The following is a 24,817-nucleotide window of genomic DNA, read 5'->3' as shown; positions in this document are numbered from 1 at the left end:
ACTATTCTATTATGATAGATATTTTATCAATAATTTTTTTGGATATTTAATTATTAAGTTATAATAGTTGTGAAATGATATTATATATTAAAGATAAAAAGTTTAAAGTATGTTTCTATTCAAACCACTCTTGTATGTATATATATTTATTATATTTTTCTTTTAAATGACACAAAACCTCTATTTTAAATTTTGTAGCACTTTACAATTAAACTAAATTAGTTTAATATATTTAAAGGGAATATTAAATATATACATATTTTTACTAAATTGATCCACCTTTGATGAAGAATATGGTAATTATGATGAATGTGGTTGGTTTTCATTGGTTGTAGATCTAATAGTAAAGAAATTAATCTAATGTTTTTCTTTTTTTCTTTTTTTTCCATAATGGGTGGATTAATTTAATAAAACTTGTGTCTATTTAACATTTCCTTATATATATATATATATATATATAGAAAGAGAGGGAGAGAATGTTGCTAATGCCATTATAGTTTTTTATACTCTCACCACAACTTGCCATCCATCACATGCAACCATTGTTTTTGTTAATGCCACCTCAATTTGCTCTAAACTTAGATTTCTTACCACAATGTATTTTATGGAAAACTAACTATTTATTTATAAAAAATAAGCATTATACCCATTGTGGTGTAGATTAATAATGTTACGTAAAGTGACTCATGATGTGCAATGCAAGTTTAGGAGAGCTTGTGGAGGCATTAACAAAAACTATGATAACATATGATAGATGACATGAACAAAAATTGTGATGACATGTGGTGGCTATAGCAAAAGTTGTGGTGGCTATAGCAAAAGTTGTGGTGGCATTAGCAACACCTTGTAAATACTTGTATACTTATATAAATGTATATATATATATATATATATAGATAGATAGATATAAATACTCTCACTTAAAATTTGTTTTTTTTAATAGAAATGAATGAATGTTTCAAAGAAAAACCAAAGCATCGAATCCAGTACATGTATCGTGGACTTTGGATGTGATTCGAGCACACGATGAAGTGGCACACGAATGCTGCCGAGGTGGCGGGATGTTACACGTGGACAATGCGCCGTCCGGTTCGCGCGCTCGCAACGGTGAGGAACGCGAAGCAGGAGCCGCATCGCAAACCCGCTCGTGCTACCGCCGCCGCACAGTTTCGGTGACGAGATCGCTGCCCGCGCATGGTGACAATTCTCTCCCCGACTCCTTTTCCCCTCTCCATTGATTGCCATGGCTAGCGACCACCCAATGTAATTCGCCCACGCCTGGCATCGTCATGATTCCAGATATGGAGTTCAGTGTATTTTTCCCTCAATGCCATTCCCTGCAATTGAATCATGGCGTCTTTTCACAGTCGCCTTTCTATCCAGGAGGGTAAGAAAAGAGCGAAAATAGATTCCATCTGGCGGTTTGTGTCTAATTATAGATTCTCCCTTGGCAGCATCGGTGGGTTTAATACTTGCCGAAGGTGTGACGCTGCTGATTGATTTGTGCGATTCATGGGTGTGCCTTTTTTGATTCATGTGTCTGCTGCTACTGGGCGCTAAGTCGCAACCTCGCAATGTGCCACCGTGGTGAGGACTGTTCACGGTGCAGACTTGGAGCAGGAAGTCTAGAATCAGGGTTGGAGGAGGTCCAATTCGGATGCCTGTCATTCGCCATTCAGCAGCTCAAGGGTGCTTGTGCTTAGGGATCCTTGTTATGGACTGAGAGGGATGGTCGCTCGTCTCGACAGCTGCAGAAGAGGCCGGCGGCGTCGGGGTCTAGTGGAGTTTGATGAGGAGAGGCATGCCATTTTGTGGAGTTGCGGCAGCTGGGTTTGCATGAGTTGATCAGGAGGTGTAGAGCGGCTGAGGAGATTGTGGGATGAGAGGACGAAGAGAGGGAATCTTACGTTGCACAGGAAGGGGATTTTTCGTGTGTACGTTGTTACTTTCCATTTAACACGCCAAAGCGCTGCTTCTTGTTCTCGGGATTTTGTACTCAGTTTATCTGCGAGCTGCACTGTCGAAAATGGTTGGAGAACAAACGCAGGAGTGTTTTACTCACAATTAAACAGTCGATGTAGAGACAAGCTCACCATTGATAACTGAGCAGGGAGTTTTCGTTCAAAGGTTTGTCACTACATTTGTCCGTACCCGAGTTTAGCTTGCAGGATGTCCATCAATTCTACTGGTGACTTCGTTCCGGTTTCATGCAAGGTAATAGTCACTGAGATTGGCACCGAGCATGACTCAGCTTCTGAAGTAGCAGGCATTTGCTTCCTCATCACATACCCACCCCCATTGTGTTGATTTGTTTAGTACCTATAGCTCACGGCCTAATTTGTTGCTTTGGTGTTTCGAATACAATTGTTCAGTGTTTTAACTATGGACGCTTGTGATCGGAACCCAATAGTCCTCAATGGTTTTCTGAAGAGCACTGGACTGTTTGACACAAGCGTCGAAAGAGATTGAACTCGTCGTGGCCAATTTCGCAAACTCTGCGCATTAGCCACGGCAATGCCACTTATTCTCAGGAGGCACGCTATGAATGCCTTCTAAGGAGAGCTAAGTAACGCTGTGGGTGAAATCTTAGTATCTTATTTTCTTTCTTCCTTCGTGTTCTTCTTCCTTCTGCTTCAAGTTTAATTTGAGGCCTTTGTAGCGATGATAGTTGTTTACCATCACATGTCGTTTCAAACAGTATGGGAGGTAGCGTCTATGCGTTCTCAGTGGTCGTTGCTACGAGGCATGCAACAGCCAAGTTCTGTCATCCTGTGGTATTTATCCTTACACTTTTCAATTGCTCAATAATTTCTCTACTTGAGCTGAGTAGATATCCTATTTGGGTTTAATTGTTCTCTCGTTCTCAGGTCAAAGTGAGAATCGGTTGTGGCAACGATGATCCTCACCGCCAGAGAGAAGCAAGTGCGATTCTGGGTGCACCTTGATAACCCTTACCCCTCGGGGTCGGAGGCTATGGCTTCCCCTGGCCCGCCGGCGCTGAAGAATGTTTCCGTTTCTGAACGACCGCCTCTTCCACTACAACCCCATTCACAATCACAAGCTCACGCTGCTCTGCTCAGAGCTGCATCGTTGTTTCAGAGCAAACCTCCACCTGTGTCCCGTAGCTTGTCAGCTGATCGGACCCAAGTCTACCAATTGACTCAACCCCCATCCATATACCGTAGCTTGTCAGCTGATAGGACAAGAAACTACAATTCAATTCAATCTCCACCAAAGGAAATCACTCCTCAGGAGACTTCTGTAGGCAGAATTCAGTATCCTAGTTTAACTTCGTCGTCAAGTGAGAGAAGACTATTGAAGCAATCCAGTCTTTCATCCTTATCTTCGCAGCAGCGATCGTCTGTTTCGTCATCGAGCCGGTTGTCATCGTCTGCGGCTGCTAAGAGCACAAAACTTGGAAACATACCTGCTCCCCCGCCTTCACCTTCCTTGAAACCCAGGTTTCGTCGACAGCTCGTGAAACTGTCCTCTGTTTTGAAGAAGCTCCCACAAGAGTATAACAGAAGTGGTCCCATATCGATTCCCAAGTCAATTATTGACACTTGGGACAGAATGTTTTTTGAAGAAATCAATACTGATGTTTCTGTCTACACGAGTGGTGGACACCGACTTGGCGCTCATTCAATAGTCTTGGTAAGCTTTGTCTAACTGTGATCTAACGTGGTTGTGAATTCAGGCTCCTTCGTGCAACTGGAGACTTGACTATCTCTTCACTGTGGTTTTTTCTTTGCGTAGATGAGCAGGTCTCCTGTGCTTAAATTTCAACTGCAGGAGCAATTCAAAACGTCAAGGCTTGCCGAAATCAGTATCCTTGGTGTTCCCTTCCAAGCGGTTCGATGTTTCCTTCGCTTCTTGTACTCTTCTCGGTATGTAAGCCTCGCGATTTCTAGATATGCCTCGAGCTATTGATGCTTTTAAGCTGTCTGTGCTGCTTGGATTATCTTTGTTCCTCTCTAAAGATCACCGCATCCTCGAGAATGATGGTAAACATCCATTTATTTTGGCATCAACAATGAGGTGTGGACAAGAGTTTGTAATGTGTGTAAGGAGGGTCTTGACTGATTTTGTGATAAATGTGGAATAGGTGTGAGCAGGAGGACATGGAAGAGTTTTCCCTCCACTTGCTAGTACTTGCACACTCTTACAGGCTTCCAGCCCTTAAGCGCGTGTGCACTGACAGTTACGACCAGGGGCTGCTTAACACTGAGAATGTGGTAGATGTCTTGCAAGTGGCCAGGTATCATCTCACCTCACAATTTTTGAAGTTTTGAGAGATATCACATAGCTCTCTGCATATTTCTTATGCTCTGAAATCCTTGGTCTGCTGCAGGTAGTAGAAATTTTGCGAGATGTCTGAAAGAAATTTGTTTTAGATTTTTCGTAACCTCTGATAGGTGCTTTCATAGTGATTTGACATGCGGCGCTTTCAGGTTATGCGACGAGCCTCGGCTCTATCTGCTGTGTTTGCGACGAATATTATCCGACTTCAAGGATATTGCGCGATCAGATGGCTGGAGAACCATGAAAGAATCTGATCCAGCTCTGGAGCAAGAGATTGTGGAAGCAGTGATTGATTCCGACATTGTAAGTTCCAGGTCTAAAAATTGCATTATAAGTTGAAGCAAATTCGTTTCAGAAACATGGTCTCCACTGCAGGATTGAATGTAGCATGTACTCAAGAACCCCTGTCTGAGTGTGCAGAAAAAGCGAGAACGGTCGCGGTGCTTCGATGAAGACAGAGTGTATTCGCAACTGAACGATACAATGGATGCACTGATTCACATATGCCGCGACGGGTGCAAGTCCATTGGGCCCCACGACAAGGCCTGGGACGGGCGAAAGGGAGATTGCTCCTTCCCAGCTTGCAAAGGCCTGGAGTCCTTGGTGCGCCACTTCGCTGCTTGCAAGCTCAAGGTCTCCGGTGGATGCGTGCACTGCAAACGAATGTGGCAACTTCTAGAGCTCCACTCCCGAATGTGCACCCTGCAAGAGTCGTGCAAAGTGCCTCTATGCCGGTAATTGATGTCAATCCTCTTTCTCCTACCAGCTCCAGTGCACCCCACAAACTTATAATCCTCTGAGACTCGTACACTTGCACCCAGTTTCAGACGCAACCAATTTTTGCTGTCTTTTGTGGTTTGAGCTGTGGGTCCTTGTATGTGCAGGCATTTTAAGGTACGGGTGGGCCAGGAGCCGAACCGAAAGGAGGAGATGCGTTGGAAGATGCTTGTATGCAAAGTGCAGTCTGCGAAAGCCGCATCGAGAGCATTCTCTTTGGCTGCTGTGACTACCAAACTTGCCAAGCAAGTACGTTAGCCCTGACTAGAACGATTTTTGGAGCCATGGGCCAGCTCATTCATTTCAGAGAGTGCATTAGGTTGCCAGCCTCACCAATCACGGACGAATCCGTCACCTCATCAACTATACTCACCCTTCGGAGGGGTATGCTGAAACGGCGTCCAATGACAACAATGGGCATTGGAAGCTTCTTTCTACTCTTCTTCGTCATCGCTGAATTAGAGCATTCGAACACTATTAATTAAATCTAGAGAAGGATTAGGTCGAGCAGAGCCACTTCATGGTAGTGGTGCGTCGGAACGACTAACAGCGACGTCGAGTAATGTTACTGTGGTTTGTCTCACAGTCGACAACTAGAAGCATTACTACGTCCACCCTAGACACAATTTGTTGACAACAAATGCTTGCGAAGCTAAAAACAGAACTGAACCCAAATTGTAGTGCAAGTTCATCCCCAAGGTGGCGTTTTTCGATGGTATTCGACTGAAACCCACTCGACCTTCACGTTGAGAAGTCCCAGCCTCTTGACTACGATCAAGGCAACTACACTTCCGCCATTGCTTCCTGCTGGGTCACTTTTACTTCTAGAACCGAGCTTCACCTTTTTTGTTTTTAAACATTCTAGCATCCAACACTTGGATGTTGTATTTATTCACTTTTGAAACATTTTGAGTTTTATTTCTCCTCGTTTGTTGTGTTGCATTTTCGATTGTATCATTCCGCGTTGTCAAATTTTATTATCGTACAAGGTTCTGAAATGCGATTGTCAGATATGATATTGTACTGTTAATTGTTTCACATTCTCGAATAGTGCTAAAACAGGTTAAGAAGAATCAAAAATGTTTTTATCAGGCTAGAATAATGTTACTCAACAACTCAATCTAGTACTTGGGTTCTTATCGCTTTATTATGAGTCAATTAACTAATATTAAAGTTAAAGTATTAGCATTTAAAGCATTAAGATCAACAGTATTTTAGTAAACTTTTTTCACATACAAACAGATATGTAAAAAGAAATCTAGACTCTACACATGGCAAGTCTTGCAATTAAATGGATTTACTCTCCCACTGACATTGACAACCTACAATTTGACTATTATAATCTCTTATACCAAACTAAAAGAGTTTTTGTAGTATATAAGTGTACATACGGAGAGTCGAAATTTATCATCTCATGTACCTCAGTGAATTAGTATTTTAACGGTCACCAGTCGCAAGCCAACACCTACAAGCGTGAAAACTAGAAGACCGTGAAGACCTATGACCGTTTCAACGCCCCCAATCGTAAATTCTTCACATTTTGGGGATCCTAAACCTATTTAACATTAAAAAAAATTAGATCCAAACTGTTTGGTATATTCGGTTTTAAATCACCCTATTAGCTCAAATTTCTAACCTAAGATCTAGGCTACTTTGTATAGATTTCAAAGTGTTGAATCTCCGAATCCTGCCTTCTTAACAGTTCAAACCCTAAGCATTTAAATACGGCTGCTGAACACTTCCTTGAATCAGTCCGATCTGTGGCCCCATACCCTAACTTGGGTTTTCTCAGGCAGTGGAGTTAGTGAGCGCGGTGTTTTAAGGTTTTTTGATGTCAGGCGGCAATGTCGTTATATATTCTATCGCTGCGTTAGAGCAAATTTTGTGTCAGTATGTTGGTGTGCGACGTGACCAGAGAAAGCTCCTGCTCTTCCTCGGTCTTGAACTGTGTGTGGCGAGATTTGTAATTTTAGCATTTCTATTTTGTCCGTCGTAAGTGAAAGCTCTATCAGGTTCCTTGACCAGTGTTGTGTGTTTACTGAGCTTCTGGTACCGACGAAGGTGATGGCACTTATTCACACAAGTTGCAGTCACAGTTTATCGTAGTTAGACGTTGCCTCATTTGGAAGAGCGGAGGCTTCGAAGATTTGTGTGGATTTTGATCCAGCAGGATTGAGTCAGTCGTCTATCTTAAAGCACATTTCGAAGGCTTACTGGTACGTATTACCTTTTGAGTTCAAATTTTTGTGCAAAAGGAACTACTGTCAGAGTAGGCATCGCTGCCACTTTTTCGCTTGTGGCAGCTGAAATGCTTGTCTTCGACAACATTCTCTGTTTCCTGATTATGAGTCCTATGTCATACAGTCCAATACATGCACATTTCGAAGGCTTCTTGGTATATGTGACCACTGAGTTCAAATAGTTGTGCGATAGTTTCTGGTCAGTGATGGCCCTACTGTCATTCAGCAGTCATTGATCGCTTGAATGCTTGCTCTTGACTGATTATTTCTCGTTTCTGTTCACACTCCGACCTAGTATTAAAGCAATTGTGCTGTGTCTACTTATAAATGCCGCCCATAAAATACCCTGTACTTCGTTTGATGTAGCCGTATGTGCCGGCCACCGTTTGTCAACAATTGATGTACATGCATGCCGAATTTCGTGCAGTTCGTCCCATCAGCTCCATGAACTAACCACAGATTGCATTGGGTAAGTGTACCTCCCTGACAACCCTCAAAGTCACTGTTGGAATGAATGCTGGTACTCTTTCTCTAGATATATCCTTCTCCCTCCAGAATGAACATTGTGCCAATATTGATGATTATACTGTCAAACCCTTCACATTCAAGCTTGTGTAAACTTCCAGCACTATGCTACATATCCTGGCACGACAATTCTTTTAAATCATTAAACCAAAAAATGTGACCACTTCTAAACCTAAATAACTTAAGCATTCACAGCTCATTAACTCCTAACAAGAAGTGAAATACATAAATATCCCTTTTGTCACTGTGTCGTACATCATAAAGCATTGTCCGCTGTTGGATATGAACTTCCAAAATGAAGCACACTGAAAGCACCAACTAACTTTCGCGTAATCTCCACTTGAGAAAGTGAATAACCATGTTCTTAAATAATGTACAAATTCTCTTAATATCTCCCACATTTTTAAAATACCTTCTGTTACCTCCTACCTCTACAATAGTACCCTAACGGATTTGAAGTCGTCGTCGATTGCCCCACTAACTGCTCCCCCTGCAGCAATTACAGCCTGTATGTAATCCACTGCTTCTTTTGTAATTACTTCCCCTGGCGTCAAAACGGCAATTCCCGGGGGGTAAGGGCAAAGCAGATCCGCGCTCACTCGACCAAGAGCACATTCCACCATGATTTCCTCTGACTTGGAGTAAAATGCCTCCCTGGGGCTGAGATACATCAACTGATTCTCCCATACTATGGCTTGATCTTGTAAAAGAGGGTTGGAGATGGGGCCGACTATTTGATCAGTCCTGCAGGCATACCTCGATGAAAGAGCAGTAAAGGAATCAATTAAACGCGTCGCATCTCTATGAGAGCTCCCAACGCTGACAGCAAATGTGATAGAGCGCAGGGAAGGAAGCTCAGCGATAACGCCGAATTCGAAGCGAAGAATGTCGTCCGCCTCGAAACCCGTTAGTCCTAATCCCCACAGCCCGACAGTGATACGAAGGGGGTCAGTTCCAGCAATAGAGGATTCTGCCACTGCGTCGGAGGGCATGGACGCCAAATCTAAGATCATTAGGCCTGGTAATTGCTGCAATGCGTTCCGCACCATGAAGGCGAGAGATAAAGCGGCATCTAATTTCGAATCCTGGCGGTTCACTTCCATGTGAGCTCTCGATGCATCGAGTGATGCAAGCAGGAGATAGCTGGGACTTGAGCTTTGAAGCATCTGCAGACACTGGGCGAGCCTCGCCCGGTTGATTCTTGAACCCTGGGCGTGTAACATAGCGGATTGAGTGAGAGATCCGAGCACTTTGTGTGTGGACTGCACTGCAATGTCAGCCCCTTGCTCCAGCGCGGTCTGTGGCAGTTTGGAGTGGAATCTGAAATGCGCCCCGTGCGCCTCGTCGATTATAAGAGGAATGTCTTGTGCGTGGCACACTTGTGCAAGGTCCCGAATGAGGCTGCAAATTCCAAAATAGGTCGGAGACACCACTAGCAGAGCTCCTATTTTACCCCCGGTGCTTCGAATCTCCCGAATGGCGGCCTCGAATTGTGCAATTTGCACGCCATGTGCCACCCCCCATGTCGAATCTGAGATGGGCGAAACGTATTTCGGCAGCGCTCCTGATAGCACCATGGCCGAAACGGCGGACATATGAACATTTCGAGGGAGGATGAGGTATTCACCAGGCGCACATGTAGCCATCACGGCAGCCTGGATACCGCAAGTGGAGCCGTTCACTAGAAACCATGTCTGTTCCGCTCCAAATAGCCGGGCCGCTTTGCACTGCGCCTCAAGAATTACCCCCTCAGCTGCATGGAGGTTGTCAAGCTCGGGAAGCTCTGGCAAATCGGCTGCAAAAGCGCTTTTCCCGATGAGAGCCTCCATCACGGGTGGCGCTCCTGATCCACGTCTATGGCCGGGAAAATGGAATGATGCGGCGTCCATTTCTGCGCATTCTCTAAGAGCGCTCAATAAGGGCGCCTCGCTTGCCGTCTCCTCCTCTCCAATCACCTCACGACCACTAGAATCATCACAATCTGGCTTACCTACAATAGCCTCTTCTAGCGACGTTGAGAGAACGGAGCAATTCCATTTCGACAGAGCTGGTCTGCTTGCAGTGCTCAAATTCTTTATCTTCCATCCTCTTTCCAACGAAACAATTTGAGCTCCGAGTAACCAATTTTTCACGCAAAGGCTCCTGCTTCCGCAATGCACATTTAATCCGTCAATTGCACTATTCCATCTATTAAGCAGCGCCATTGTGCTCCCCCACGGAGTATGACACTACTGCAACATATATGCTGCGTTCGATACCATGGGATTCCAAAAGTACAATTTGTGACTACCAATCTGTCGCACCTGCACGCAAGCTACAACAACATCACACGCGACCCAATCGACTCAGTCACAGCAGAGGAAACCACCGCAACGTTTGCATATCCAAAAACCTCTACCCATTTTGCCCAATACCCTAGAGAATTCACCTGAAAAAATCTACTACACACACCGCTCCAAGAAATTCTGAAACACATGTAGACAATAGCTCTTCCAACGAATCGCCAAGTCCAGAAGTGCAGTGCATGATTCCACAATCGAAGGTAAATTCGCTGTTGAATACACTCACCTGCCTCCGCCTTGTCTCACATCGAAAAACGCATCAACAGCTGCAATATCGCACCTATACAACCTCGTAACAATCAAACTCGGTCACGAGAATCGGAAGAGTGAATTCCGCGGAGGATTCCGCGAACTATCCCACAATCCTTAAACCCTAAACCTTCGTGCATGCATTTTTTGGATAAGGAATGCTGTATATTGTATACTGTTCTAAGGAAACATCTGCTGTATATTGTATAGTGTATACTATGCAGAGGAAACATCTGCAACTGTTGCACTAATTTCCGAAGACTCGGTTTCTTAGATTTCAAAATGATAGATTTCATAAGTGTTGAATTTGCATCAATAAACTACATTCTTATGGGATTCTAATTGGTAGAACCTTAGTGAGCAAATTATATTTTGATTTTTTGTAGATTTCCTCGATAATGTCTCTTCTTGGTAGATTCTGTGTTCAGATACTTGAATTTGAAGAATTCTTATTTGTAGATTTTTATTTGGTAGATTTACCGGTTACGAGAATTGAAAAAGCAAAAGGTGCTTTCAAGCCAGGGAGACTGAATTAAATTTAACATTTAACATTTATTGCCTCCAATAATATCATAATTTATTATCTTATGTAATCATTTAAACACATCGATGTTCTCAATTAGTTCCATTACAAAATAAGGAATTAAGAACACAAAACTTTCATCAACCTTTGTTTAACTTGGCCATAATGTTTAGACTCATTATGGTGCGAACTTGTTGAGAATCACTTGGTCATACATGAACCAAAGTTGTATTGGATGAGTCAACAATGCAAAGACTAAATATTGTGTCTAAATTTTTATGTAAAATCCTTAAAGGATACTTAAAATGTACATCAAAGCGGTTCCAAAAATGTTCTTACATATATAATGGCATTCAAATTCTTTAAAAAAAAATACAATCTGAAGAAAAAATAGTACCTCATAATCAAATGAGACATACAGATGAGAAGTCCATAACTAACTCCACTAAGTTCAAAGAAATATTAATATTGACCAATAAAAACTAGGTTTTTGAAGTACATGGATCAAGGTGCAAATTTTTTATTTGAAAGACTGTAAAACTCACACCTTCTTCTTTCTTTGTATTTACTTTTTTATTACTTTTTTTCCAAAAATGTGAAGGCCTGTCGCAACACTCACAGTAGAAACGCCACAAATGGCATCGTTGGGGACTCCCAGATGCCGGAATCAGGTGTCTGCCTTCATCGCAACGTCGGGGTTGGTCTGGAATCGAGGCTTTCGGAGTTGGATCGTTGTGCTTTCGGAGCTTGCAATCGACTCGCAAATGGGTGTGAAGAGGTTTTTTTAGCCGAGGTTGTGTTCCGCCTTCCAGATGCTGTACATTACTAGCTTCTCTTGAGCCTATGTGCCCGTTTCCAATCTTCGCGCTTTCTCACCCGGATGTACGTTCTCGTCGCCCTCGCGTTTTTTCTATTGTCTTCATCGCAATCTTTCTTCGTTTGAGCTGCTGTTTGTGACCTCTTGGAACCTTGAGAAGCTTACCAGGGCTTGGAGAAGTAATTACTACGTCTTTTGGGTTTTAGGGTTTTCGCTTCTCATTGCTCTTAGTATTGTCCCACTAAGAATTATTTTGTAGGGTTATTTTTTTTCAAGGGAATTAGGTGTAATCTTCAATTTGAGTGAGAATTCACAAGCATCGCAATTATGGGTTATCACATTTCTCAAGTGCTGTGAGTGTGGGGTTTTGGGTTTTTGGTTTAGTACCAATCCCTTAGTTTTGGAGCACTGAGCGGAGATGGTTTCCGAGGCGGTGGTCGATGTGGCCTCTGTGGCACAGGTGGACCTTGATACCCTTCGCACCAATCTCACAAAATCCGTGGCCGGATTCACTCTGTATGTTCCTCTGCCTCCCTTTTAGTTTATCAGCTCTCAAGTCGTGTTCATTGCAGCACGTGAAGTATCACTGCTCAATGTTCATCTTCCCTTTTCATTTCATAGGCAAATCTGTGTTTCCGTTTCTGAAGAATCTAAGCAGGGTGTGAAGTGCTTGGCATATATTCACTATGACACTGTTGCATTATAACATTACATATTTTGCGTGACTGCCATGATTCATGCGTGTTTTTGTAGCTCCATGAACGTCGATTATCCATCTGAATCTCTGGCTAACATTGTGAAGACAGCATTAGCTGTTGACCCTGAGGTACACTACTCTTGATTGTGCTTACTGTTCATGAATGTAGTCTGTATGTGGCTTTTGAGATCTATGTAGAAGACATAGTTTGGAGAGTATTAGTGGATCTCGATGCGGAGAAGTACTTTTGGTTTTAGTAAGGTTTTAACTGCGAATTGTATATCCCTCATTATTGGTCTAAGCATTCCTTGTGCTTAACAATTGTTACATTTGGTTTACAGTTGCAACCAGACAAGGTTCAAAGGGAAATGTCAGTTCAAGGGGCTCGGCTCTCTGTGTGAGTGTGACATGTTCTCAAACTTCTACTATGTTGGTTTTATTGTAATGTACTTCAATCCGTCAATTGACTCGTCGCAATCAACTATTATTGCTAATTTAGAATATGTGGCATGCTACGTTAGGTTTATTCCATGACATTAGAAAGCAACATGCAGAATGATTGTTCTTTTTTGTTATGTGGCAGCACATTTACCGCTTTAGAAGCACGATTCCTGAGGGCATCGTTCAGTGCGTTCATGGACTTGCTTGTACTGGCCACAAAGACTATTGAGCAGTTTGGGCCGTCATCTTCTTTTGGACAATATTGTCACTTGTAAAACAAACTATAAATTTGCAAGTTTCAAGTTTGTGTGTTTCATCCATATGAATCAAACCACGTTGCTTATGAAATACTGTACTTCTTAGGTCGCAATCGTCATAAAAAAATATGAATGACTTGAAGGTACCAAGTCTTTCATGAACTGGCCAACTCGAGTTGAATGACAGTTCGATGATCATTTCTGTACTCCGCATAACGTTATTCCTAAGTGCTGTAGTTCTTGGGGTATCAACTAAAGGTCTTGACAAGATTATGCTGTGTTTCTTGCAATGTTCACGCCAGTAAAGTAATTATAAAAGCAACTCCGAAGTTCCTCGATGATCACAAGAGTCTGGCTTTATGACCTTCGAAAACACCGATCCTTTTATTGTAGCCTTGCAGTACCAAAACATTTAATTGGAACGGTCATGATTATGAAATTTTCAGTAGTCACGGTGCATTTGATAATCTCTAGGTGACTGTTATGAAAACTGACGTGACTCATTGGTGTGAGAAATACACTTGTTGCTTCTCTGTCACTACTATGACTTGCATATTACTCATCAATTATGTACTGCATTTAATGGTTTGTGTACATTGTGTTGTATGGGAAAATCACGTAAAACTTGTGTTTTCCCTCTTGTAGATGTTTTTAGAGAGTGACCGTAGTTTTTCCTTATCTTTTGTTCCCTCTTTAGTTCACATATTATAAAAAAATGAATAGAATAAAATAAAATAAAACAAAAGTTTGGTTTTTTATAGAATTATTTGATAACTGAACAAACGTAATATTTCAAAGCATGTCAACATTTATCTAATTGTCTAATTTTTTTCACTTTTAAATTCAATATACTTTTAAGTCAATGAGATAGTTGCATTTGCATGAGAAATTTTGTGAAATATCGTTTGCAACGGAGTGCTTGTGGTTAGCCACTTGCACACCACTTGCACTAACGACAACAATAGTAACATTGTGTTGCTGCGTGAAATATACTCTAATCCAAAACAATAAATAAATAAATCAAACAATCAGTATCATCAAGAAATGTATATTTATGGTTGCGTGTGTATACATACATACATACATTACTTGCTTTTAAAAGCTTTGTGATATATTTTTTATATGATTATTTCACAATCCTGTCATTAATATTTTTAATATGAAAATGTTAAAATATTAAAAACACACACGCAGAAAATATATGTGGTGATAGATTGATTAAAATGGCTATCATTTTTAATTCAAAATTAACATCTTTATTCTACTCATACTAAAATGATTGTTTAGTTCTATAAAGTAATAATACATAAACTATAATGACTTGTGTGCTATCTATTCTTCTAAGTAACAGAAGTTCATGTTTTATATCAAAATTTAAACTATTTTTAATCTGATTCAACACACTGTAAAAGTTACAGCAGCTACATTACATTCTTATATGTGAAATAAATATACACAAGAGACTAGTATCATTCTCATACTATACCAAAGTATACATACATACATACATACATACATAAAACACCATAGGAGGATTTTACCTCCAAAATCAAACAATTATTTTTTAATTGAAAGTGGCAAGAATTGGTATGATTAATTTATAACTACAAAACTAAAAGACATACACTAATGCTAGTAAACATTATTCAAAAGCTCAAAAATCAAAACAACACCAAACTCAAAAATCTCCAAGGATCTCATCCACGCCAAATGTCGAGAGCCACACACCCAATCAAAACTAAGACCATTTTATTTGTTATTTCTCTTTGTCCATATCTTTCAATGGGTTGGGGCCATCAACCCAATCATCCACCCACCCACCCATGAAGGCCATGGATGAATGTCTACATCCATCACCGTCATCCACTTCGTGGATTCGAAGATACATCCACGATGAACCAAATATCTAGAAAATGGAAGCGAGACCCAGAATGTACGAGTTAGGGAGAGGAGAAGAATGTACGAAAAGGGGAGAGGAGCGGCGGGAGCGGCGGCAGGCAGCGGGGGTTCGTTCATTGGACGGGGTTGCGTCCCGCGGCGTGGTCGGGTCGCCACCGGAGGCAGCGCCGGGCGCGAGGAGGATGTGGGGCGAGGATGGAGCGAGGATGAGGAGCGACGAGGTGGGTTTGCGAATGAATCCATCCCTCCGTTGAGGACGGAAGAAGAGCGAGCGAGAGTAACAGTAAACCTGCGGGACGTGAGGAAGTGGTGGCAAATTCCGAATTCTGCTGCCAACCCTGTCTTGCGCATACTGCCACAGAATAAGACGCGACGGTCATGGGGCTCGCAGGGTAGAGCGGAGCAACACGCGCATGAGCAAGCCAGCGTCGGAGGAGTGAGCCAAGCAAGCCCCGCAACCTCACCCAGCCACCCCAGGCCAAGCCAAGCGGCGTCAGTTCGTCAGGGAGGGAGTGGAGTCAGTCGGTCAGGTGGGGAAGCCAAGGCCCACGAGAAAGACGAATATTAGGGTAACGTCGTCATAAAAACTTTGCAGCTACCCAGATCGCCACCTCCTTCATTTTTCCTCCTCTCGCGTTTCTTGCTCCTCTTGGTTGAGGAGCCAACAACACCAAGATCACAAGGGACCCAATACCCTGCTCCCCTCCCCCTTATCTCTCTCTCTTCTCCTAATCTCCTCTTCCTCTCCTGCCCTTCTTCTCCTTCTCCCTCTTCTTAACTTTTTCAAGGTGGGTTTGCCCTTGGCTGCACCATTTGTAAGTTCTCCCCAAGTCACGTCATTGGGATGATTCTGCTTCTCGGTTTGTGATTATAATGTCCTTGCTGTTTTTTTGGGCTGTTGAGTGTTTTGATGGCGAGGTTTAGCTGGGGTTGTGAATGTGCGAGGGGGTGTGTGGGTTTTAGAGCGTTGAGAGTGCTGTGAGGAGTCTGCGAGCTAGTAGTTGGGTGGTCGTAAGTTGGGGTTGAGTCTCTGGTTTTCTCTGGGTTCGGATGGTGAGGTTGTGGTGAGTTGATTGAGAGTAGGTGTTGGTGGCTAGGGTTTATTGAAATCTTAGCGGAGGCTTTAAAAGAGTGGGGTTTGATCCGAGTAAAGCTTGAGCCTTAGTTGTTGTTGTTTTTTTTTTTTTTTTTTTTTTTTTTTTTTTTTTTTTTTTTTTTTTTTTTTTTTTTGTTTGGGAGGAGAGTAGCGTGGAATCTAGCAGTGTTTGTAAACGTCCATTTGGTGTTGAATGTGTTCCTGACATCTGTACTCTGTTAATCTTGTTGAGTGAGGCTAGACGCATTTGTTTGAGCATGAATCCTTGATTTTTGAGTTCGGTGGCTGACGGATGAATTTGTTGCTATTTCAAAGCAGAGGGTTGAAGGGGCAACGGCTTGCTCAATGCGTAGCTGTTGGGTGGATTGAGAGAGCGTGGATAAAGGCTTTGGTCACCATGGATTTACAGACTTTGGCCACCGTGCTGCAATCTGCTCTCAGTACCAATCCAGAGGAGCGAAAAGCCGGAGAGGAGCGGCTCAATCAGGTTACTGTACTTTTTCACAATCCTGATCTGATGTTTCTAGATTCTTTAGATCGCACTATTGTCACCCTACGATATATACTGCAGTTCTAAACCATGTCAAGATTCCGAATGGATCTGGTGTTTCAGTGGATCTACTACTATCACTGTAGTTTTTTGGGCAGTCCCTGGCCCACACGAGCATCACTTGAAATGGGGAATTGAAGTGAGGCTTTACAGGTCTACTCGAATCAGTCTTTGTCGTAACTGAGACCGATTAGGGTCATTCGAAAATCAGACGAAGTCTTGCGGCCGTTTTTTTTTTTTTTTTTTTTTTTTTTTTTGTTCTCTTTCTTTCTTTTCGCTATGATTGAGTCGTGTTTTTCCCCTGCGTTGACATTAACCCACGGACAGTTTTATCTCTGCTAGTACACTCTTAGTATCACTCTTGGTGCAATCCTTCGGGAGGTGGATCACTGCGAGTAACAAATTATCAATACTAACGTAGGTCTTGGTTAAACGTTCGCGAACGCTTGACCGAAGTGCATCTACAGTTATTGATTCGCTAATTCTGTGCTGATTTCTGCATTCAGTAATTATGTAATCCTACTTCTCCATTGGAACGACATTCTGCGCATTTCTCTAGTGTCCACGTATTCTCAGTGTTCTCGAATTTTGTTTGGACCTGCTTACACTCCAATAATAAGCATTTACATACTGTGCCTGGTGATTTTCGGCTTGTTCAACTTTTTCTAAAGCAGCACGTAGCAATCACTTTGTTTTTGGTGCTGACATGGATGTTGGATACTGGTGCAGTATCAACATGTTCAGGGACATCTCGCAGGTCTGCTTCAAATTATTGTGGCGGCACATGTTGATCTATCAATTCGTCAATGTGCCAGTATTTACTTCAAGAATGTGATCGCAAGGGATTGGGTGCCTCGAGAACCTGGTAAGCAGTGTGTCTCTCCTTAACTTTCTAATTCACTCTTTTCTGCAAAGTGCTTACGGCAGTAGAGGAATAAGATTGTTGGGTCTGATCGTAGCTTTTTTTTTCATTTGCAGTTGCGGTACCAAAAATATCTGATACTGATAAGGCACTAGTGAGAGAAAATATTTTGGAGGCAATTGTGCAGGCTCCTTACATTATAAGGTAAACATTTTGCATTGAAAGTACTTGTTTTTTATTTTGATTACGTGTGGGCGTTTTAAAATGTCCCTACTTCAGTCTATCCTAATCATTGAGGTGAGAGAGTTTGAGTTAGATGAGGTGTATGTTTCGGATCGATGAATAATGAAGTGTACTTCGGCGTAAACAATAAGCTTAGATGTTTCTGATATTTCCGTCGCGAGATTCTGTCCATAACGTATAGAGCTTTTTCAGGGTCCAACTTGGTGAGTGCCTTAAGACTTGTATCCATGCTGATTATCCCGAGCAGTGGCCGGATCTCTTACCCGCCATTTTTAACAACTTGAAGTCTCAAGATCAGCAACGAGTTTACGGTGCTCTTTATGCTTTGCGCATTCTGACTCGCAAATATGAGTACGTTATGTCCTATCATCAGTATCTTCTCTTGAATTATGTGCATTTTCATGAACCCGTTTTTGTCATTCACAATTCTGCATACTGTCTGCGACCCTGGTAATCGTAAAGAAGTATAGGAATTGTATAAGAATGTCACCTAGTACGATGAAGAATTATCATGCAAGCTCGTAATAATGTGAGGAAACAAATGCACCGTGCCCCGGCGTGGGGTTCTGAATGGTTATAAATTTCTTCGTAACATATGGGCTGTAACCATATTCTGGGGTGGTTGGCTACAGGTTTAAGGATGAAGAGGAGCGAGCACCAGTTTATCACATTATTAATTCGACCTTTCCGGTTTTGTTGGAAATTTTGAACCATCTTTTAGCACTTCCGAACCCTACAATCGAAGTCGCGGATCTTATTAAGCTGATATTGAAGATCTTCTGGTCATCAGCTTATGTAAGTGATAATACAGATTGTTCTCTGTGCGAATAAATCCCAACATATCGTAATCATTGCACAACTTCATTTTCTGAGTTTCATCAGTATCTGAGTCTTTCATCATGTTCTGAACGAAATGATGAGCTGCTGTAGAACGTGAGGTGTTAGCTTAACGATAATAGACTTGCACTTGGATGTGCAAAGTTCTGTGTATTGCTTGTTACCATTCCGATTTGGTGTCGATGAAATATTGCTGAACGGAACATTCGTTTGTTTTGATTGTAGCTGGAGATTCCTAAGCTGTTGCATGATGTCAACACATTTACTGGATGGATGTCGAGCTTTCACAATCTCTTGGAGAGGCCTGTCCCTGTTGAAGGCCAGCCCACTGATCCTGAACAACGGAAAGTATGGGGTTGGTGGAAAGTTAAAAAGTGGACTTTGCATATCATGAACCGGCTGTACAACAGGTGAGAACTCTTCGAGTAGAATATGTGTCTTAACAGTTTTCGGAACACATACCATGCATTCGTCTGAGACTTTGGTTTCTAACCGTCGTTTTCGAGTGTAGGTTTGGTGATCCGAAGATGTCGAAGCCGGAGAACAAAGCTTTCGCTCAAATGTTCCAGAAGAGCTTTTCGGGGAAATTTTTGGAGCTTTACATGAAGCTTCTGAGTGTTGTGCGGGAGAATGGGTATCTGCCTGATAGAGTTATCAACTTGGCTCTACAATATCTCAGCACCAGGTATGCCCTTGATCCTATTTGCGTCAGCCTTAAGCTTTTGAGCACTCATGTGAATTGGTCTTAATGTTAACCTGCTTTTTAGGATATCTGCTTTTTTGTGGAGCTCCGGAAATTTTGATTTCTTATCTTAGATGTTTGAGCGTGATCCTCTGAGGTTAGGCTTATCTTGTCTTAGTTAAACCATGACACTTTCCGTTGAAATGCGCCTTTGACACGACATGCACGATAACAATACTGAACGGGCAAGATTTGCTGGCTTACAGTGTATCCAAGGCTATCACTTATCAGTTATTGAGACCTCAACTGGATGTCGTTCTATTCGAAATCATATTCCCCCTTATGTGTTTCAATGATGCTGACGATCAATTATGGCGAGAAGATCCACATGAATACGTTCGGAAAGGTTACGGTAAGTAACATTCACTTTCTACTGCCCTGCTGGTTCACAGACCAGGTCATCGATAGCACGATCCAGCTTATTTATTGTCTAAGCAAAGATGTTATGAACCTTTATTTTACCAGTGTGATATAACTGCCTTTCTGCAGATATTATTGAGGACATGTACAGCCCCCGTACAGCGGCCATAAACTTCATATCTGAACTGGTCAGAAAGCGAGGGAAAGAAAACTGGCAGAAATTTTTAGCATTCATTGTGGAGGTTTTCAGAAGGTATAGCTTTACTCTGCATTAAAAGGGATCAGCAGAATCTATCTGATTGTTCTGTTGGTATCAATGGATTAGTATATCCAAACTCTGTTGGTGTTAAATTAGAACACGTTCTCTAAATATGTGTCTGGATTTGTGATTTGGATACCCTTCACTTGTAGGAAATACCCGTGTTCTATATGAGAGGTGCTTGTAGGCGGAATGCACGTGTTGGTTGATTGTTGCTCTGTTTTTACCGCTATCGAACGTGTTGAACGCCTTGGAGTATCCTGTAATGGTATTCGTATACAAAATAAGAATCTACCTCAACGTAGGGTTCTCATTATTCAGGAAGTGTTTACACAATGTCATGTGTGTTTACACTCAGGTATGATGAAGCTCCGCAAGATCAGAAACCTTACAGGCAAAAGGATGGAGCGCTGCTGGCTGTTGGCGCTTTGAATGACAAGCTGAAACACACAGAGCCTTACAAGTCCCAACTTGAAACTATGTTGGTCAACCATGTCTATCCTGAATTCAGAAGTCCTGCGGGTCATCTTAGAGCTAAGGTAATAGAATTAAGACCTTCGGAACGTTTTGTCATGCCGCTATTATTGTGGAGTGAATTTTACATCTGAAACATGCATCTGTAGTGTATGAATGCATCTGACTCGACTATCTGTAGCAGGCATCCTCTGTAGCAATAATGTATTTCCCTATCTTCCTTTAATTATGGTCTCCGTGTATGTGAGTAATAGTAGTATCATTCTGCAGAGCGCAGAAGAAAATGTAAGATCCATACTCATCTTGCTGGTGAATTGCAAACACTGTAGGCTGCATGGGTAGCAGGACAATACGCGGATATTACATTCTCAGATCAACGCCATTTCACAGCTGCTTTGCATAGTGTGGTGGCAGCTCTTACTGACCCTGAGCTCCCAGTTCGCGTTGATTCTGTTGTTTCGCTTCGAACGTTCGTCGAAGCGTGTAAAGGTACGCATACGCTTGATTCATTAATTTTCGCAATATTCTTGTCCTATTACTCGTTTCCAACAAGCTATTGTTCCTCACATGAATTTTGTGAATGCCTCTCAACACCTCACAACTGGTTTACGTGTTTTGAAGGTAGGTTGTGCCTTTTAAGTTATCTCTAGATGTTTTTCTGATGTGTGCTGCTTGCCTTGGTAACGTCGTTTTTTTTGTTTCTATCCTTACGCAGATCTGAGTGAGATTCGACCGATCCTACCTCAACTGCTTGATGGTAATCTCTTCATACAATTTATTTTCATTATGAGATTTACAGCACATTCTTGTACTGGATGACGATAATGTTTTTTAACCCTTTCTTGCACGAAAAGCTTCTCCACTGGACTGGTGGCTTTTTGTTCTGAATTTCGTGATTGATGGGCAATATTTGTTCAGAATTCTTCAAGCTGATGAACGAGGTTGAGAATGAGGACCTTGTATTCACACTGGAGACGATTGTGGATAAATTTGGGGAAGAAATGGCACCCTATGCACTCGGCCTTTGCCAAAATTTGGTATGAGATGTCTTATTTTGAATGTCCAGAGCCACTCGGTGCATATGTTGACAAATGTTGATACTGTTGCATTAGTATTTTGTTGTTAGTACAGTACTATTTGCATTGAATCTCGTTGTGTTGCTATGTCAAAGATTTCTAATACTAAGAATTAATTTCATTGTACAGTCGCGCTGATGTTTCTGTGTTGATCGTATTTCATTCCTCTATTGAAGATAGGACATTTCTTACTCTTTACTGATCTCCTAAGAGCTGTTAAACAGGCTGCCGCATTTTGGAAGTGCTTGGAGGCTTCAGAGAATGATGGGGACGAGGATGATTCCGGAGCTCTGGCCGCTGTGGGTTGCTTGAGAGCCATAGGCACTATTTTGGAGTCAATCAGTCGGCTACCTGAACTCTACCCTGCGATTGAGCCCACACTTCTTCCTATCATGCAACGGATGCTGACAATTGATGGTCAAGGTGAAGTTCTTTTACTTCTCATTTCTTTTGTGCCTACTCCCTTTGTGGAATCGAAGTATCAATGCATGCGATGCTCCTCATGATCCATTTAGACTCAGCTATGAAGAGAAAAGATAAGTACATGTAAATGGTGATGTCGTTGTGAACACTTTCACAGGTGGAGTTGTAAGTCTGCATGATGTTTGTTGAGAATACTGTTGTCCACCTTGATTTAAGTTCTTGGTAAATGCCATTTTGCATCTGCAGACATTTTCGAGGAGGTGCTGGAGATAGTTTCATATATGACTTATTTTTCGCCTGTGATTTCACCGAACATGTGGAGTTTGTGGCCACTTATGGTCGACTCGGTTCAAGAATGGGCTATTGATTATTTTGGGAGTAAGTATTTTGAAGTGGTGCAGATTGGAATTCCTTGGGTAGTTATATTTACTGTTCTTGTTTTGTTCCTCTTGGTTTGTTACTCTACGACTACATTAATGTAGGGAAGTTCATGGGGTTGAAATCGTGGGGATAGAAGAGGACTCATCATTCCTACTGTTTTGTACTTTGTGAAGATATTTTGGTGCCACTGGATAATTATGTTTCAAGGAGCACGGAGCACTTCCTGACATCCACTCAACCGGATTACCAATCAAGTCTCTTCAAAGTGCTATCGACAGTGAGTATATGACCACAGATCTTGCATTCTTTTTGATTCATACTCTTTTTGCGCAAATCTTGGAATCGTTTAGTTTTGGTGGTTTTGGTGGCTGGCACTCACCAGTGATCTTATTGCAGTTAATGGTGGATGAGAAATTCGAAGACGCAGACATCGAACCGGCTCCTAAGCTAATTGAGGCAGTGCTGCAAAACTGCCGTGGACGGGTGGACCAGTGGTTGGAGCCTTACTTGCGTATTAGCATAGAAAGGCTTCGTAAAACGCGGAAAAATTACTTGAAGGACTTGCTTGTTAATGTGGTTGCCAATGGGCTTTATTACAATGCATCCATGACCCTTACCATCCTGCAACATTTGGGAGTGACTAGTGAGTTTTTCCAAACGTGGTTCCGAATGCTTTATGAGGTGAAGAAGTCGGGCAAACCTCTGCACTTTGTCAGGTACTGGTTCATCCTCACCAATGTGATGTTTTGTTCGGAAACAGGCGTACAGTTTTAATCATTTAATCTCAACTGTTTGGCCCAATTTTTTTGTTTCACGCTGAAAGATTTTTCACGAATATTTTCGTTTGTTGCAGGGAACATGACAAGAAGGTCTGTATCTTAGGATTGGCTTCGTTGCTGGCTGTTCCTACTGCGGCCATGCCACCTGAACTGCAAGCTGGACTGGATCAAGTTTTCAAGGCTCTGTTGAAATTGCTAGTTGCTTACAAAGAGCAGCGTGCAGGTGAGTAATTAGATGAAAGGTATCTCGTTTAATCAGGAGAATATGGAAAGGCTTCATGAAGTGCTTTTATATTAGTGTTTTCAGTTGATCGAAAATATAAGCTAATCTCTTCCATCTTACCATCAACGCATTTATGCAAATCAATTTGCAGAGGCAGCGAAGCTTGAGGAAGCAGAAGAGGATGAGGAAGAGGAATGGGATGGAACGGCTGACGATGGAGTATGGGACAAAGAAATTGATGATGATGAGGAGGATGACGGTGATGGTGAGAGCACAGAGAAATTGCAAAAGCTAGCAGCGCAGGTGTGTATGCGGAAGACTCTTGGTGTCTGATTCATTCTCGCTCTCGCTATACACTCTGTTTATGGCGCGCACTTTTTGGAATGAAAATCCTTTTAACTTCAATGCATTTTTATGCTTTTGCAGGCCAAGGCTTTCTCACATGCTGATGACTCTGATTCTGACTTTGAGGACTTCGCCGATGACGAAGAGTTCCAGGCTCCTATTGACAACATCGACGCATTTGTCTTCTTCTCTGATGTTATGAAAGGTTCGTCATATTGCTTACTTGTTCCCCTTTGCTAGTAGGTTAAGCCACTATTTTTTTTTATCGTTCTACATTTTGCCCATTGTAAAGCCTCTCACAAAACTCTACCTTTTGCAAACAGCGATATCGGTGTCAGATCCAGCAAGGTTCCAAGCCTTGTCGAGCTCTTTGGACTTCCAACACCAGGCCTGGGCTCATGGTTTAGCTCAGCACGCTGAGGAGAGGCGGAAGGAAATTGAAAAAGAGGCTATGGAGAAGGCAGCTGCTGGGAGTGGAGGAATCACTCTTCAATAGAGTCAATTTAGACAAATCTGCTCATTCGATACATAATTTTGTTGGGGGGCGTTGTATTGCGGTCATTTAGCTAGTTATAATGTGAGAAAGTTCCCTTCAGATATGAAATTGTTTTCACCATGTTGGCCAATAATGTGATAGGCATTTAAGAGCAATTGTTCATCCGAAAGCATAGGTCGAAGTTTACAAAGAGGACCACACTATAGAAGTCCACAATCTGTGGTTCCTCTTTACATTTCTGTACACCACAAAAGTGGTAATGGACTTTAATTCCATTAAGATTATTGAGTCATTTTTATCCTTTCCGTAATTTCATACTCATCTGGTTTCGCTCTCGCAGCCCCCACAGTTTTTCCCGCTCCTTCTGTCCTTTTGCCTGTGCTTCAGATCCCTTCGTGAATTAGTTTCACTCGAAAGTCATTCTTATAAGTTCAATTAAGTCCAGTACGTTTTCTCTTGTAAATGTCAAACTAGGAATGTTCCAAAACTGAATGAGAATCAATATTGGATTTAGTGCATTAAACTCTTATACTACACTGTTCCACGACAGTGCAGTTGGGTATCGTTATTTTTAGGGCAAGCAGTGTCGGACATAAGTTCTG

General features: G+C 42.1%; 4 protein-coding genes across 13 annotated transcripts; 3 read left to right on the top strand and 1 right to left on the bottom strand.

Moving 5' to 3' along the window:
• The first annotated feature begins 1,510 nt into the window (after positions 1-1,510).
• Positions 1,511-6,003, top strand: LOC112292829 (BTB/POZ and TAZ domain-containing protein 4). 7 transcript variants are annotated; one of them, XM_090256536.1, is made up of 9 exons: positions 1,542-2,127; positions 2,373-2,574; positions 2,699-2,774; positions 2,868-3,654; positions 3,757-3,887; positions 4,106-4,258; positions 4,452-4,605; positions 4,723-5,036; positions 5,187-6,003. In XM_090256536.1, exons 4-9 carry the CDS (start codon positions 2,896-2,898, stop codon positions 5,335-5,337), a joined length of 1,662 nt encoding a protein of 553 aa, XP_090112662.1. In that variant the 5' UTR covers positions 1,542-2,127; positions 2,373-2,574; positions 2,699-2,774; positions 2,868-2,895; the 3' UTR covers positions 5,338-6,003. The 7 variants fall into 7 exon arrangements, with proteins under 7 accessions (XP_024397453.1, XP_090112662.1, XP_090112661.1 ...); XM_090256538.1 differs by lacking the exon at positions 2,699-2,774 and having other exon boundaries at positions 1,662-2,127; XM_073539397.2 differs by having other exon boundaries at positions 1,684-2,214; positions 2,373-2,774.
• A 2,053-nt stretch (positions 6,004-8,056) lies between these two features.
• On the bottom strand, positions 8,057-10,641 carry LOC112292024 (uncharacterized). 2 transcript variants are annotated; one of them, XM_024540103.3, is made up of 2 exons: positions 10,413-10,641; positions 8,057-10,158 (listed from the first exon to the last, which is right to left on the bottom strand). In XM_024540103.3, the coding sequence occupies exon 2, from the start codon at positions 10,046-10,048 to the stop codon at positions 8,276-8,278; it is 1,773 nt and encodes a 590-aa protein (XP_024395871.1). In that variant the 5' UTR covers positions 10,049-10,158; positions 10,413-10,641; the 3' UTR covers positions 8,057-8,275. The 2 variants fall into 2 exon arrangements, with proteins under 2 accessions (XP_024395871.1, XP_024395872.1); XM_024540104.3 differs by having other exon boundaries at positions 8,057-10,147; positions 10,413-10,631.
• Positions 10,642-11,625: 984 nt separating this feature from the next.
• LOC112292193 (EKC/KEOPS complex subunit PCC1) lies at positions 11,626-13,261 on the top strand. The gene is made up of 5 exons (XM_024540446.3): positions 11,626-11,840; positions 12,160-12,291; positions 12,529-12,601; positions 12,814-12,869; positions 13,056-13,261. The coding sequence occupies exons 2-5, from the start codon at positions 12,194-12,196 to the stop codon at positions 13,186-13,188; spliced, it is 360 nt and encodes a 119-aa protein (XP_024396214.1). The 5' UTR covers positions 11,626-11,840; positions 12,160-12,193; the 3' UTR covers positions 13,189-13,261.
• Positions 13,262-15,323: 2,062 nt separating this feature from the next.
• On the top strand, positions 15,324-24,525 carry LOC112292453 (importin beta-like SAD2). Of its 3 annotated transcripts, none has more exons than XM_090256532.1 (22): positions 15,324-15,638; positions 16,484-16,652; positions 17,445-17,580; positions 17,694-17,781; positions 18,013-18,171; positions 18,453-18,615; positions 18,883-19,067; positions 19,169-19,342; positions 19,606-19,751; positions 19,889-20,012; positions 20,377-20,557; positions 20,822-20,981; positions 21,208-21,249; positions 21,411-21,529; positions 21,793-21,991; positions 22,238-22,369; positions 22,546-22,649; positions 22,769-23,088; positions 23,226-23,374; positions 23,526-23,677; positions 23,801-23,924; positions 24,043-24,525. In XM_090256532.1, exons 2-22 carry the CDS (start codon positions 16,563-16,565, stop codon positions 24,213-24,215), a joined length of 3,120 nt encoding a protein of 1,039 aa, XP_090112658.1. In that variant the 5' UTR covers positions 15,324-15,638; positions 16,484-16,562; the 3' UTR covers positions 24,216-24,525. The 3 variants fall into 3 exon arrangements, with proteins under 3 accessions (XP_090112658.1, XP_090112657.1, XP_024396720.1); XM_090256531.1 differs by having other exon boundaries at positions 15,397-15,857; XM_024540952.3 differs by lacking the exon at positions 15,324-15,638 and adding an exon at positions 15,651-15,884.
• The last annotated feature ends 292 nt before the right edge of the window (positions 24,526-24,817 follow it).

Source organism: Physcomitrium patens, chromosome 15 (assembly GCF_059467195.1).
Source record: "Physcomitrium patens ecotype Gransden chromosome 15, ASM5946719v1, whole genome shotgun sequence".
NCBI lineage: Eukaryota > Viridiplantae > Streptophyta > Bryopsida > Funariales > Funariaceae > Physcomitrium > Physcomitrium patens.
This window is presented reverse-complemented; position numbering and strand designations above follow the sequence as displayed.

Coding starts and splice junctions, on each gene's coding strand:
- LOC112292829 (XM_024541685.3), top strand. CDS start 2,896: ATGATCCTCACCGCCAGAGAGAAGCAAGTGCGATTCTGGGTGCACCTT. Junction 3,888..4,105: donor CGCTTCTTGTACTCTTCTCG/GTATGTAAGCCT, acceptor AATGTGGAATAG/GTGTGAGCAGGAGGACATGG. Junction 4,259..4,451: donor GATGTCTTGCAAGTGGCCAG/GTATCATCTCAC, acceptor CGGCGCTTTCAG/GTTATGCGACGAGCCTCGGC.
- LOC112292024 (XM_024540103.3), bottom strand. CDS start 10,048: ATGGCGCTGCTTAATAGATGGAATAGTGCAATTGACGGATTAAATGTG.
- LOC112292193 (XM_024540446.3), top strand. CDS start 12,194: ATGGTTTCCGAGGCGGTGGTCGATGTGGCCTCTGTGGCACAGGTGGAC. Junction 12,292..12,528: donor TCCGTGGCCGGATTCACTCT/GTATGTTCCTCT, acceptor GTGTTTTTGTAG/CTCCATGAACGTCGATTATC. Junction 12,870..13,055: donor CAAGGGGCTCGGCTCTCTGT/GTGAGTGTGACA, acceptor GTTATGTGGCAG/CACATTTACCGCTTTAGAAG.
- LOC112292453 (XM_090256532.1), top strand. CDS start 16,563: ATGGATTTACAGACTTTGGCCACCGTGCTGCAATCTGCTCTCAGTACC. Junction 21,530..21,792: donor TCGGCCTTTGCCAAAATTTG/GTATGAGATGTC, acceptor GCTGTTAAACAG/GCTGCCGCATTTTGGAAGTG. Junction 23,925..24,042: donor CTTCTCTGATGTTATGAAAG/GTTCGTCATATT, acceptor TTTTGCAAACAG/CGATATCGGTGTCAGATCCA.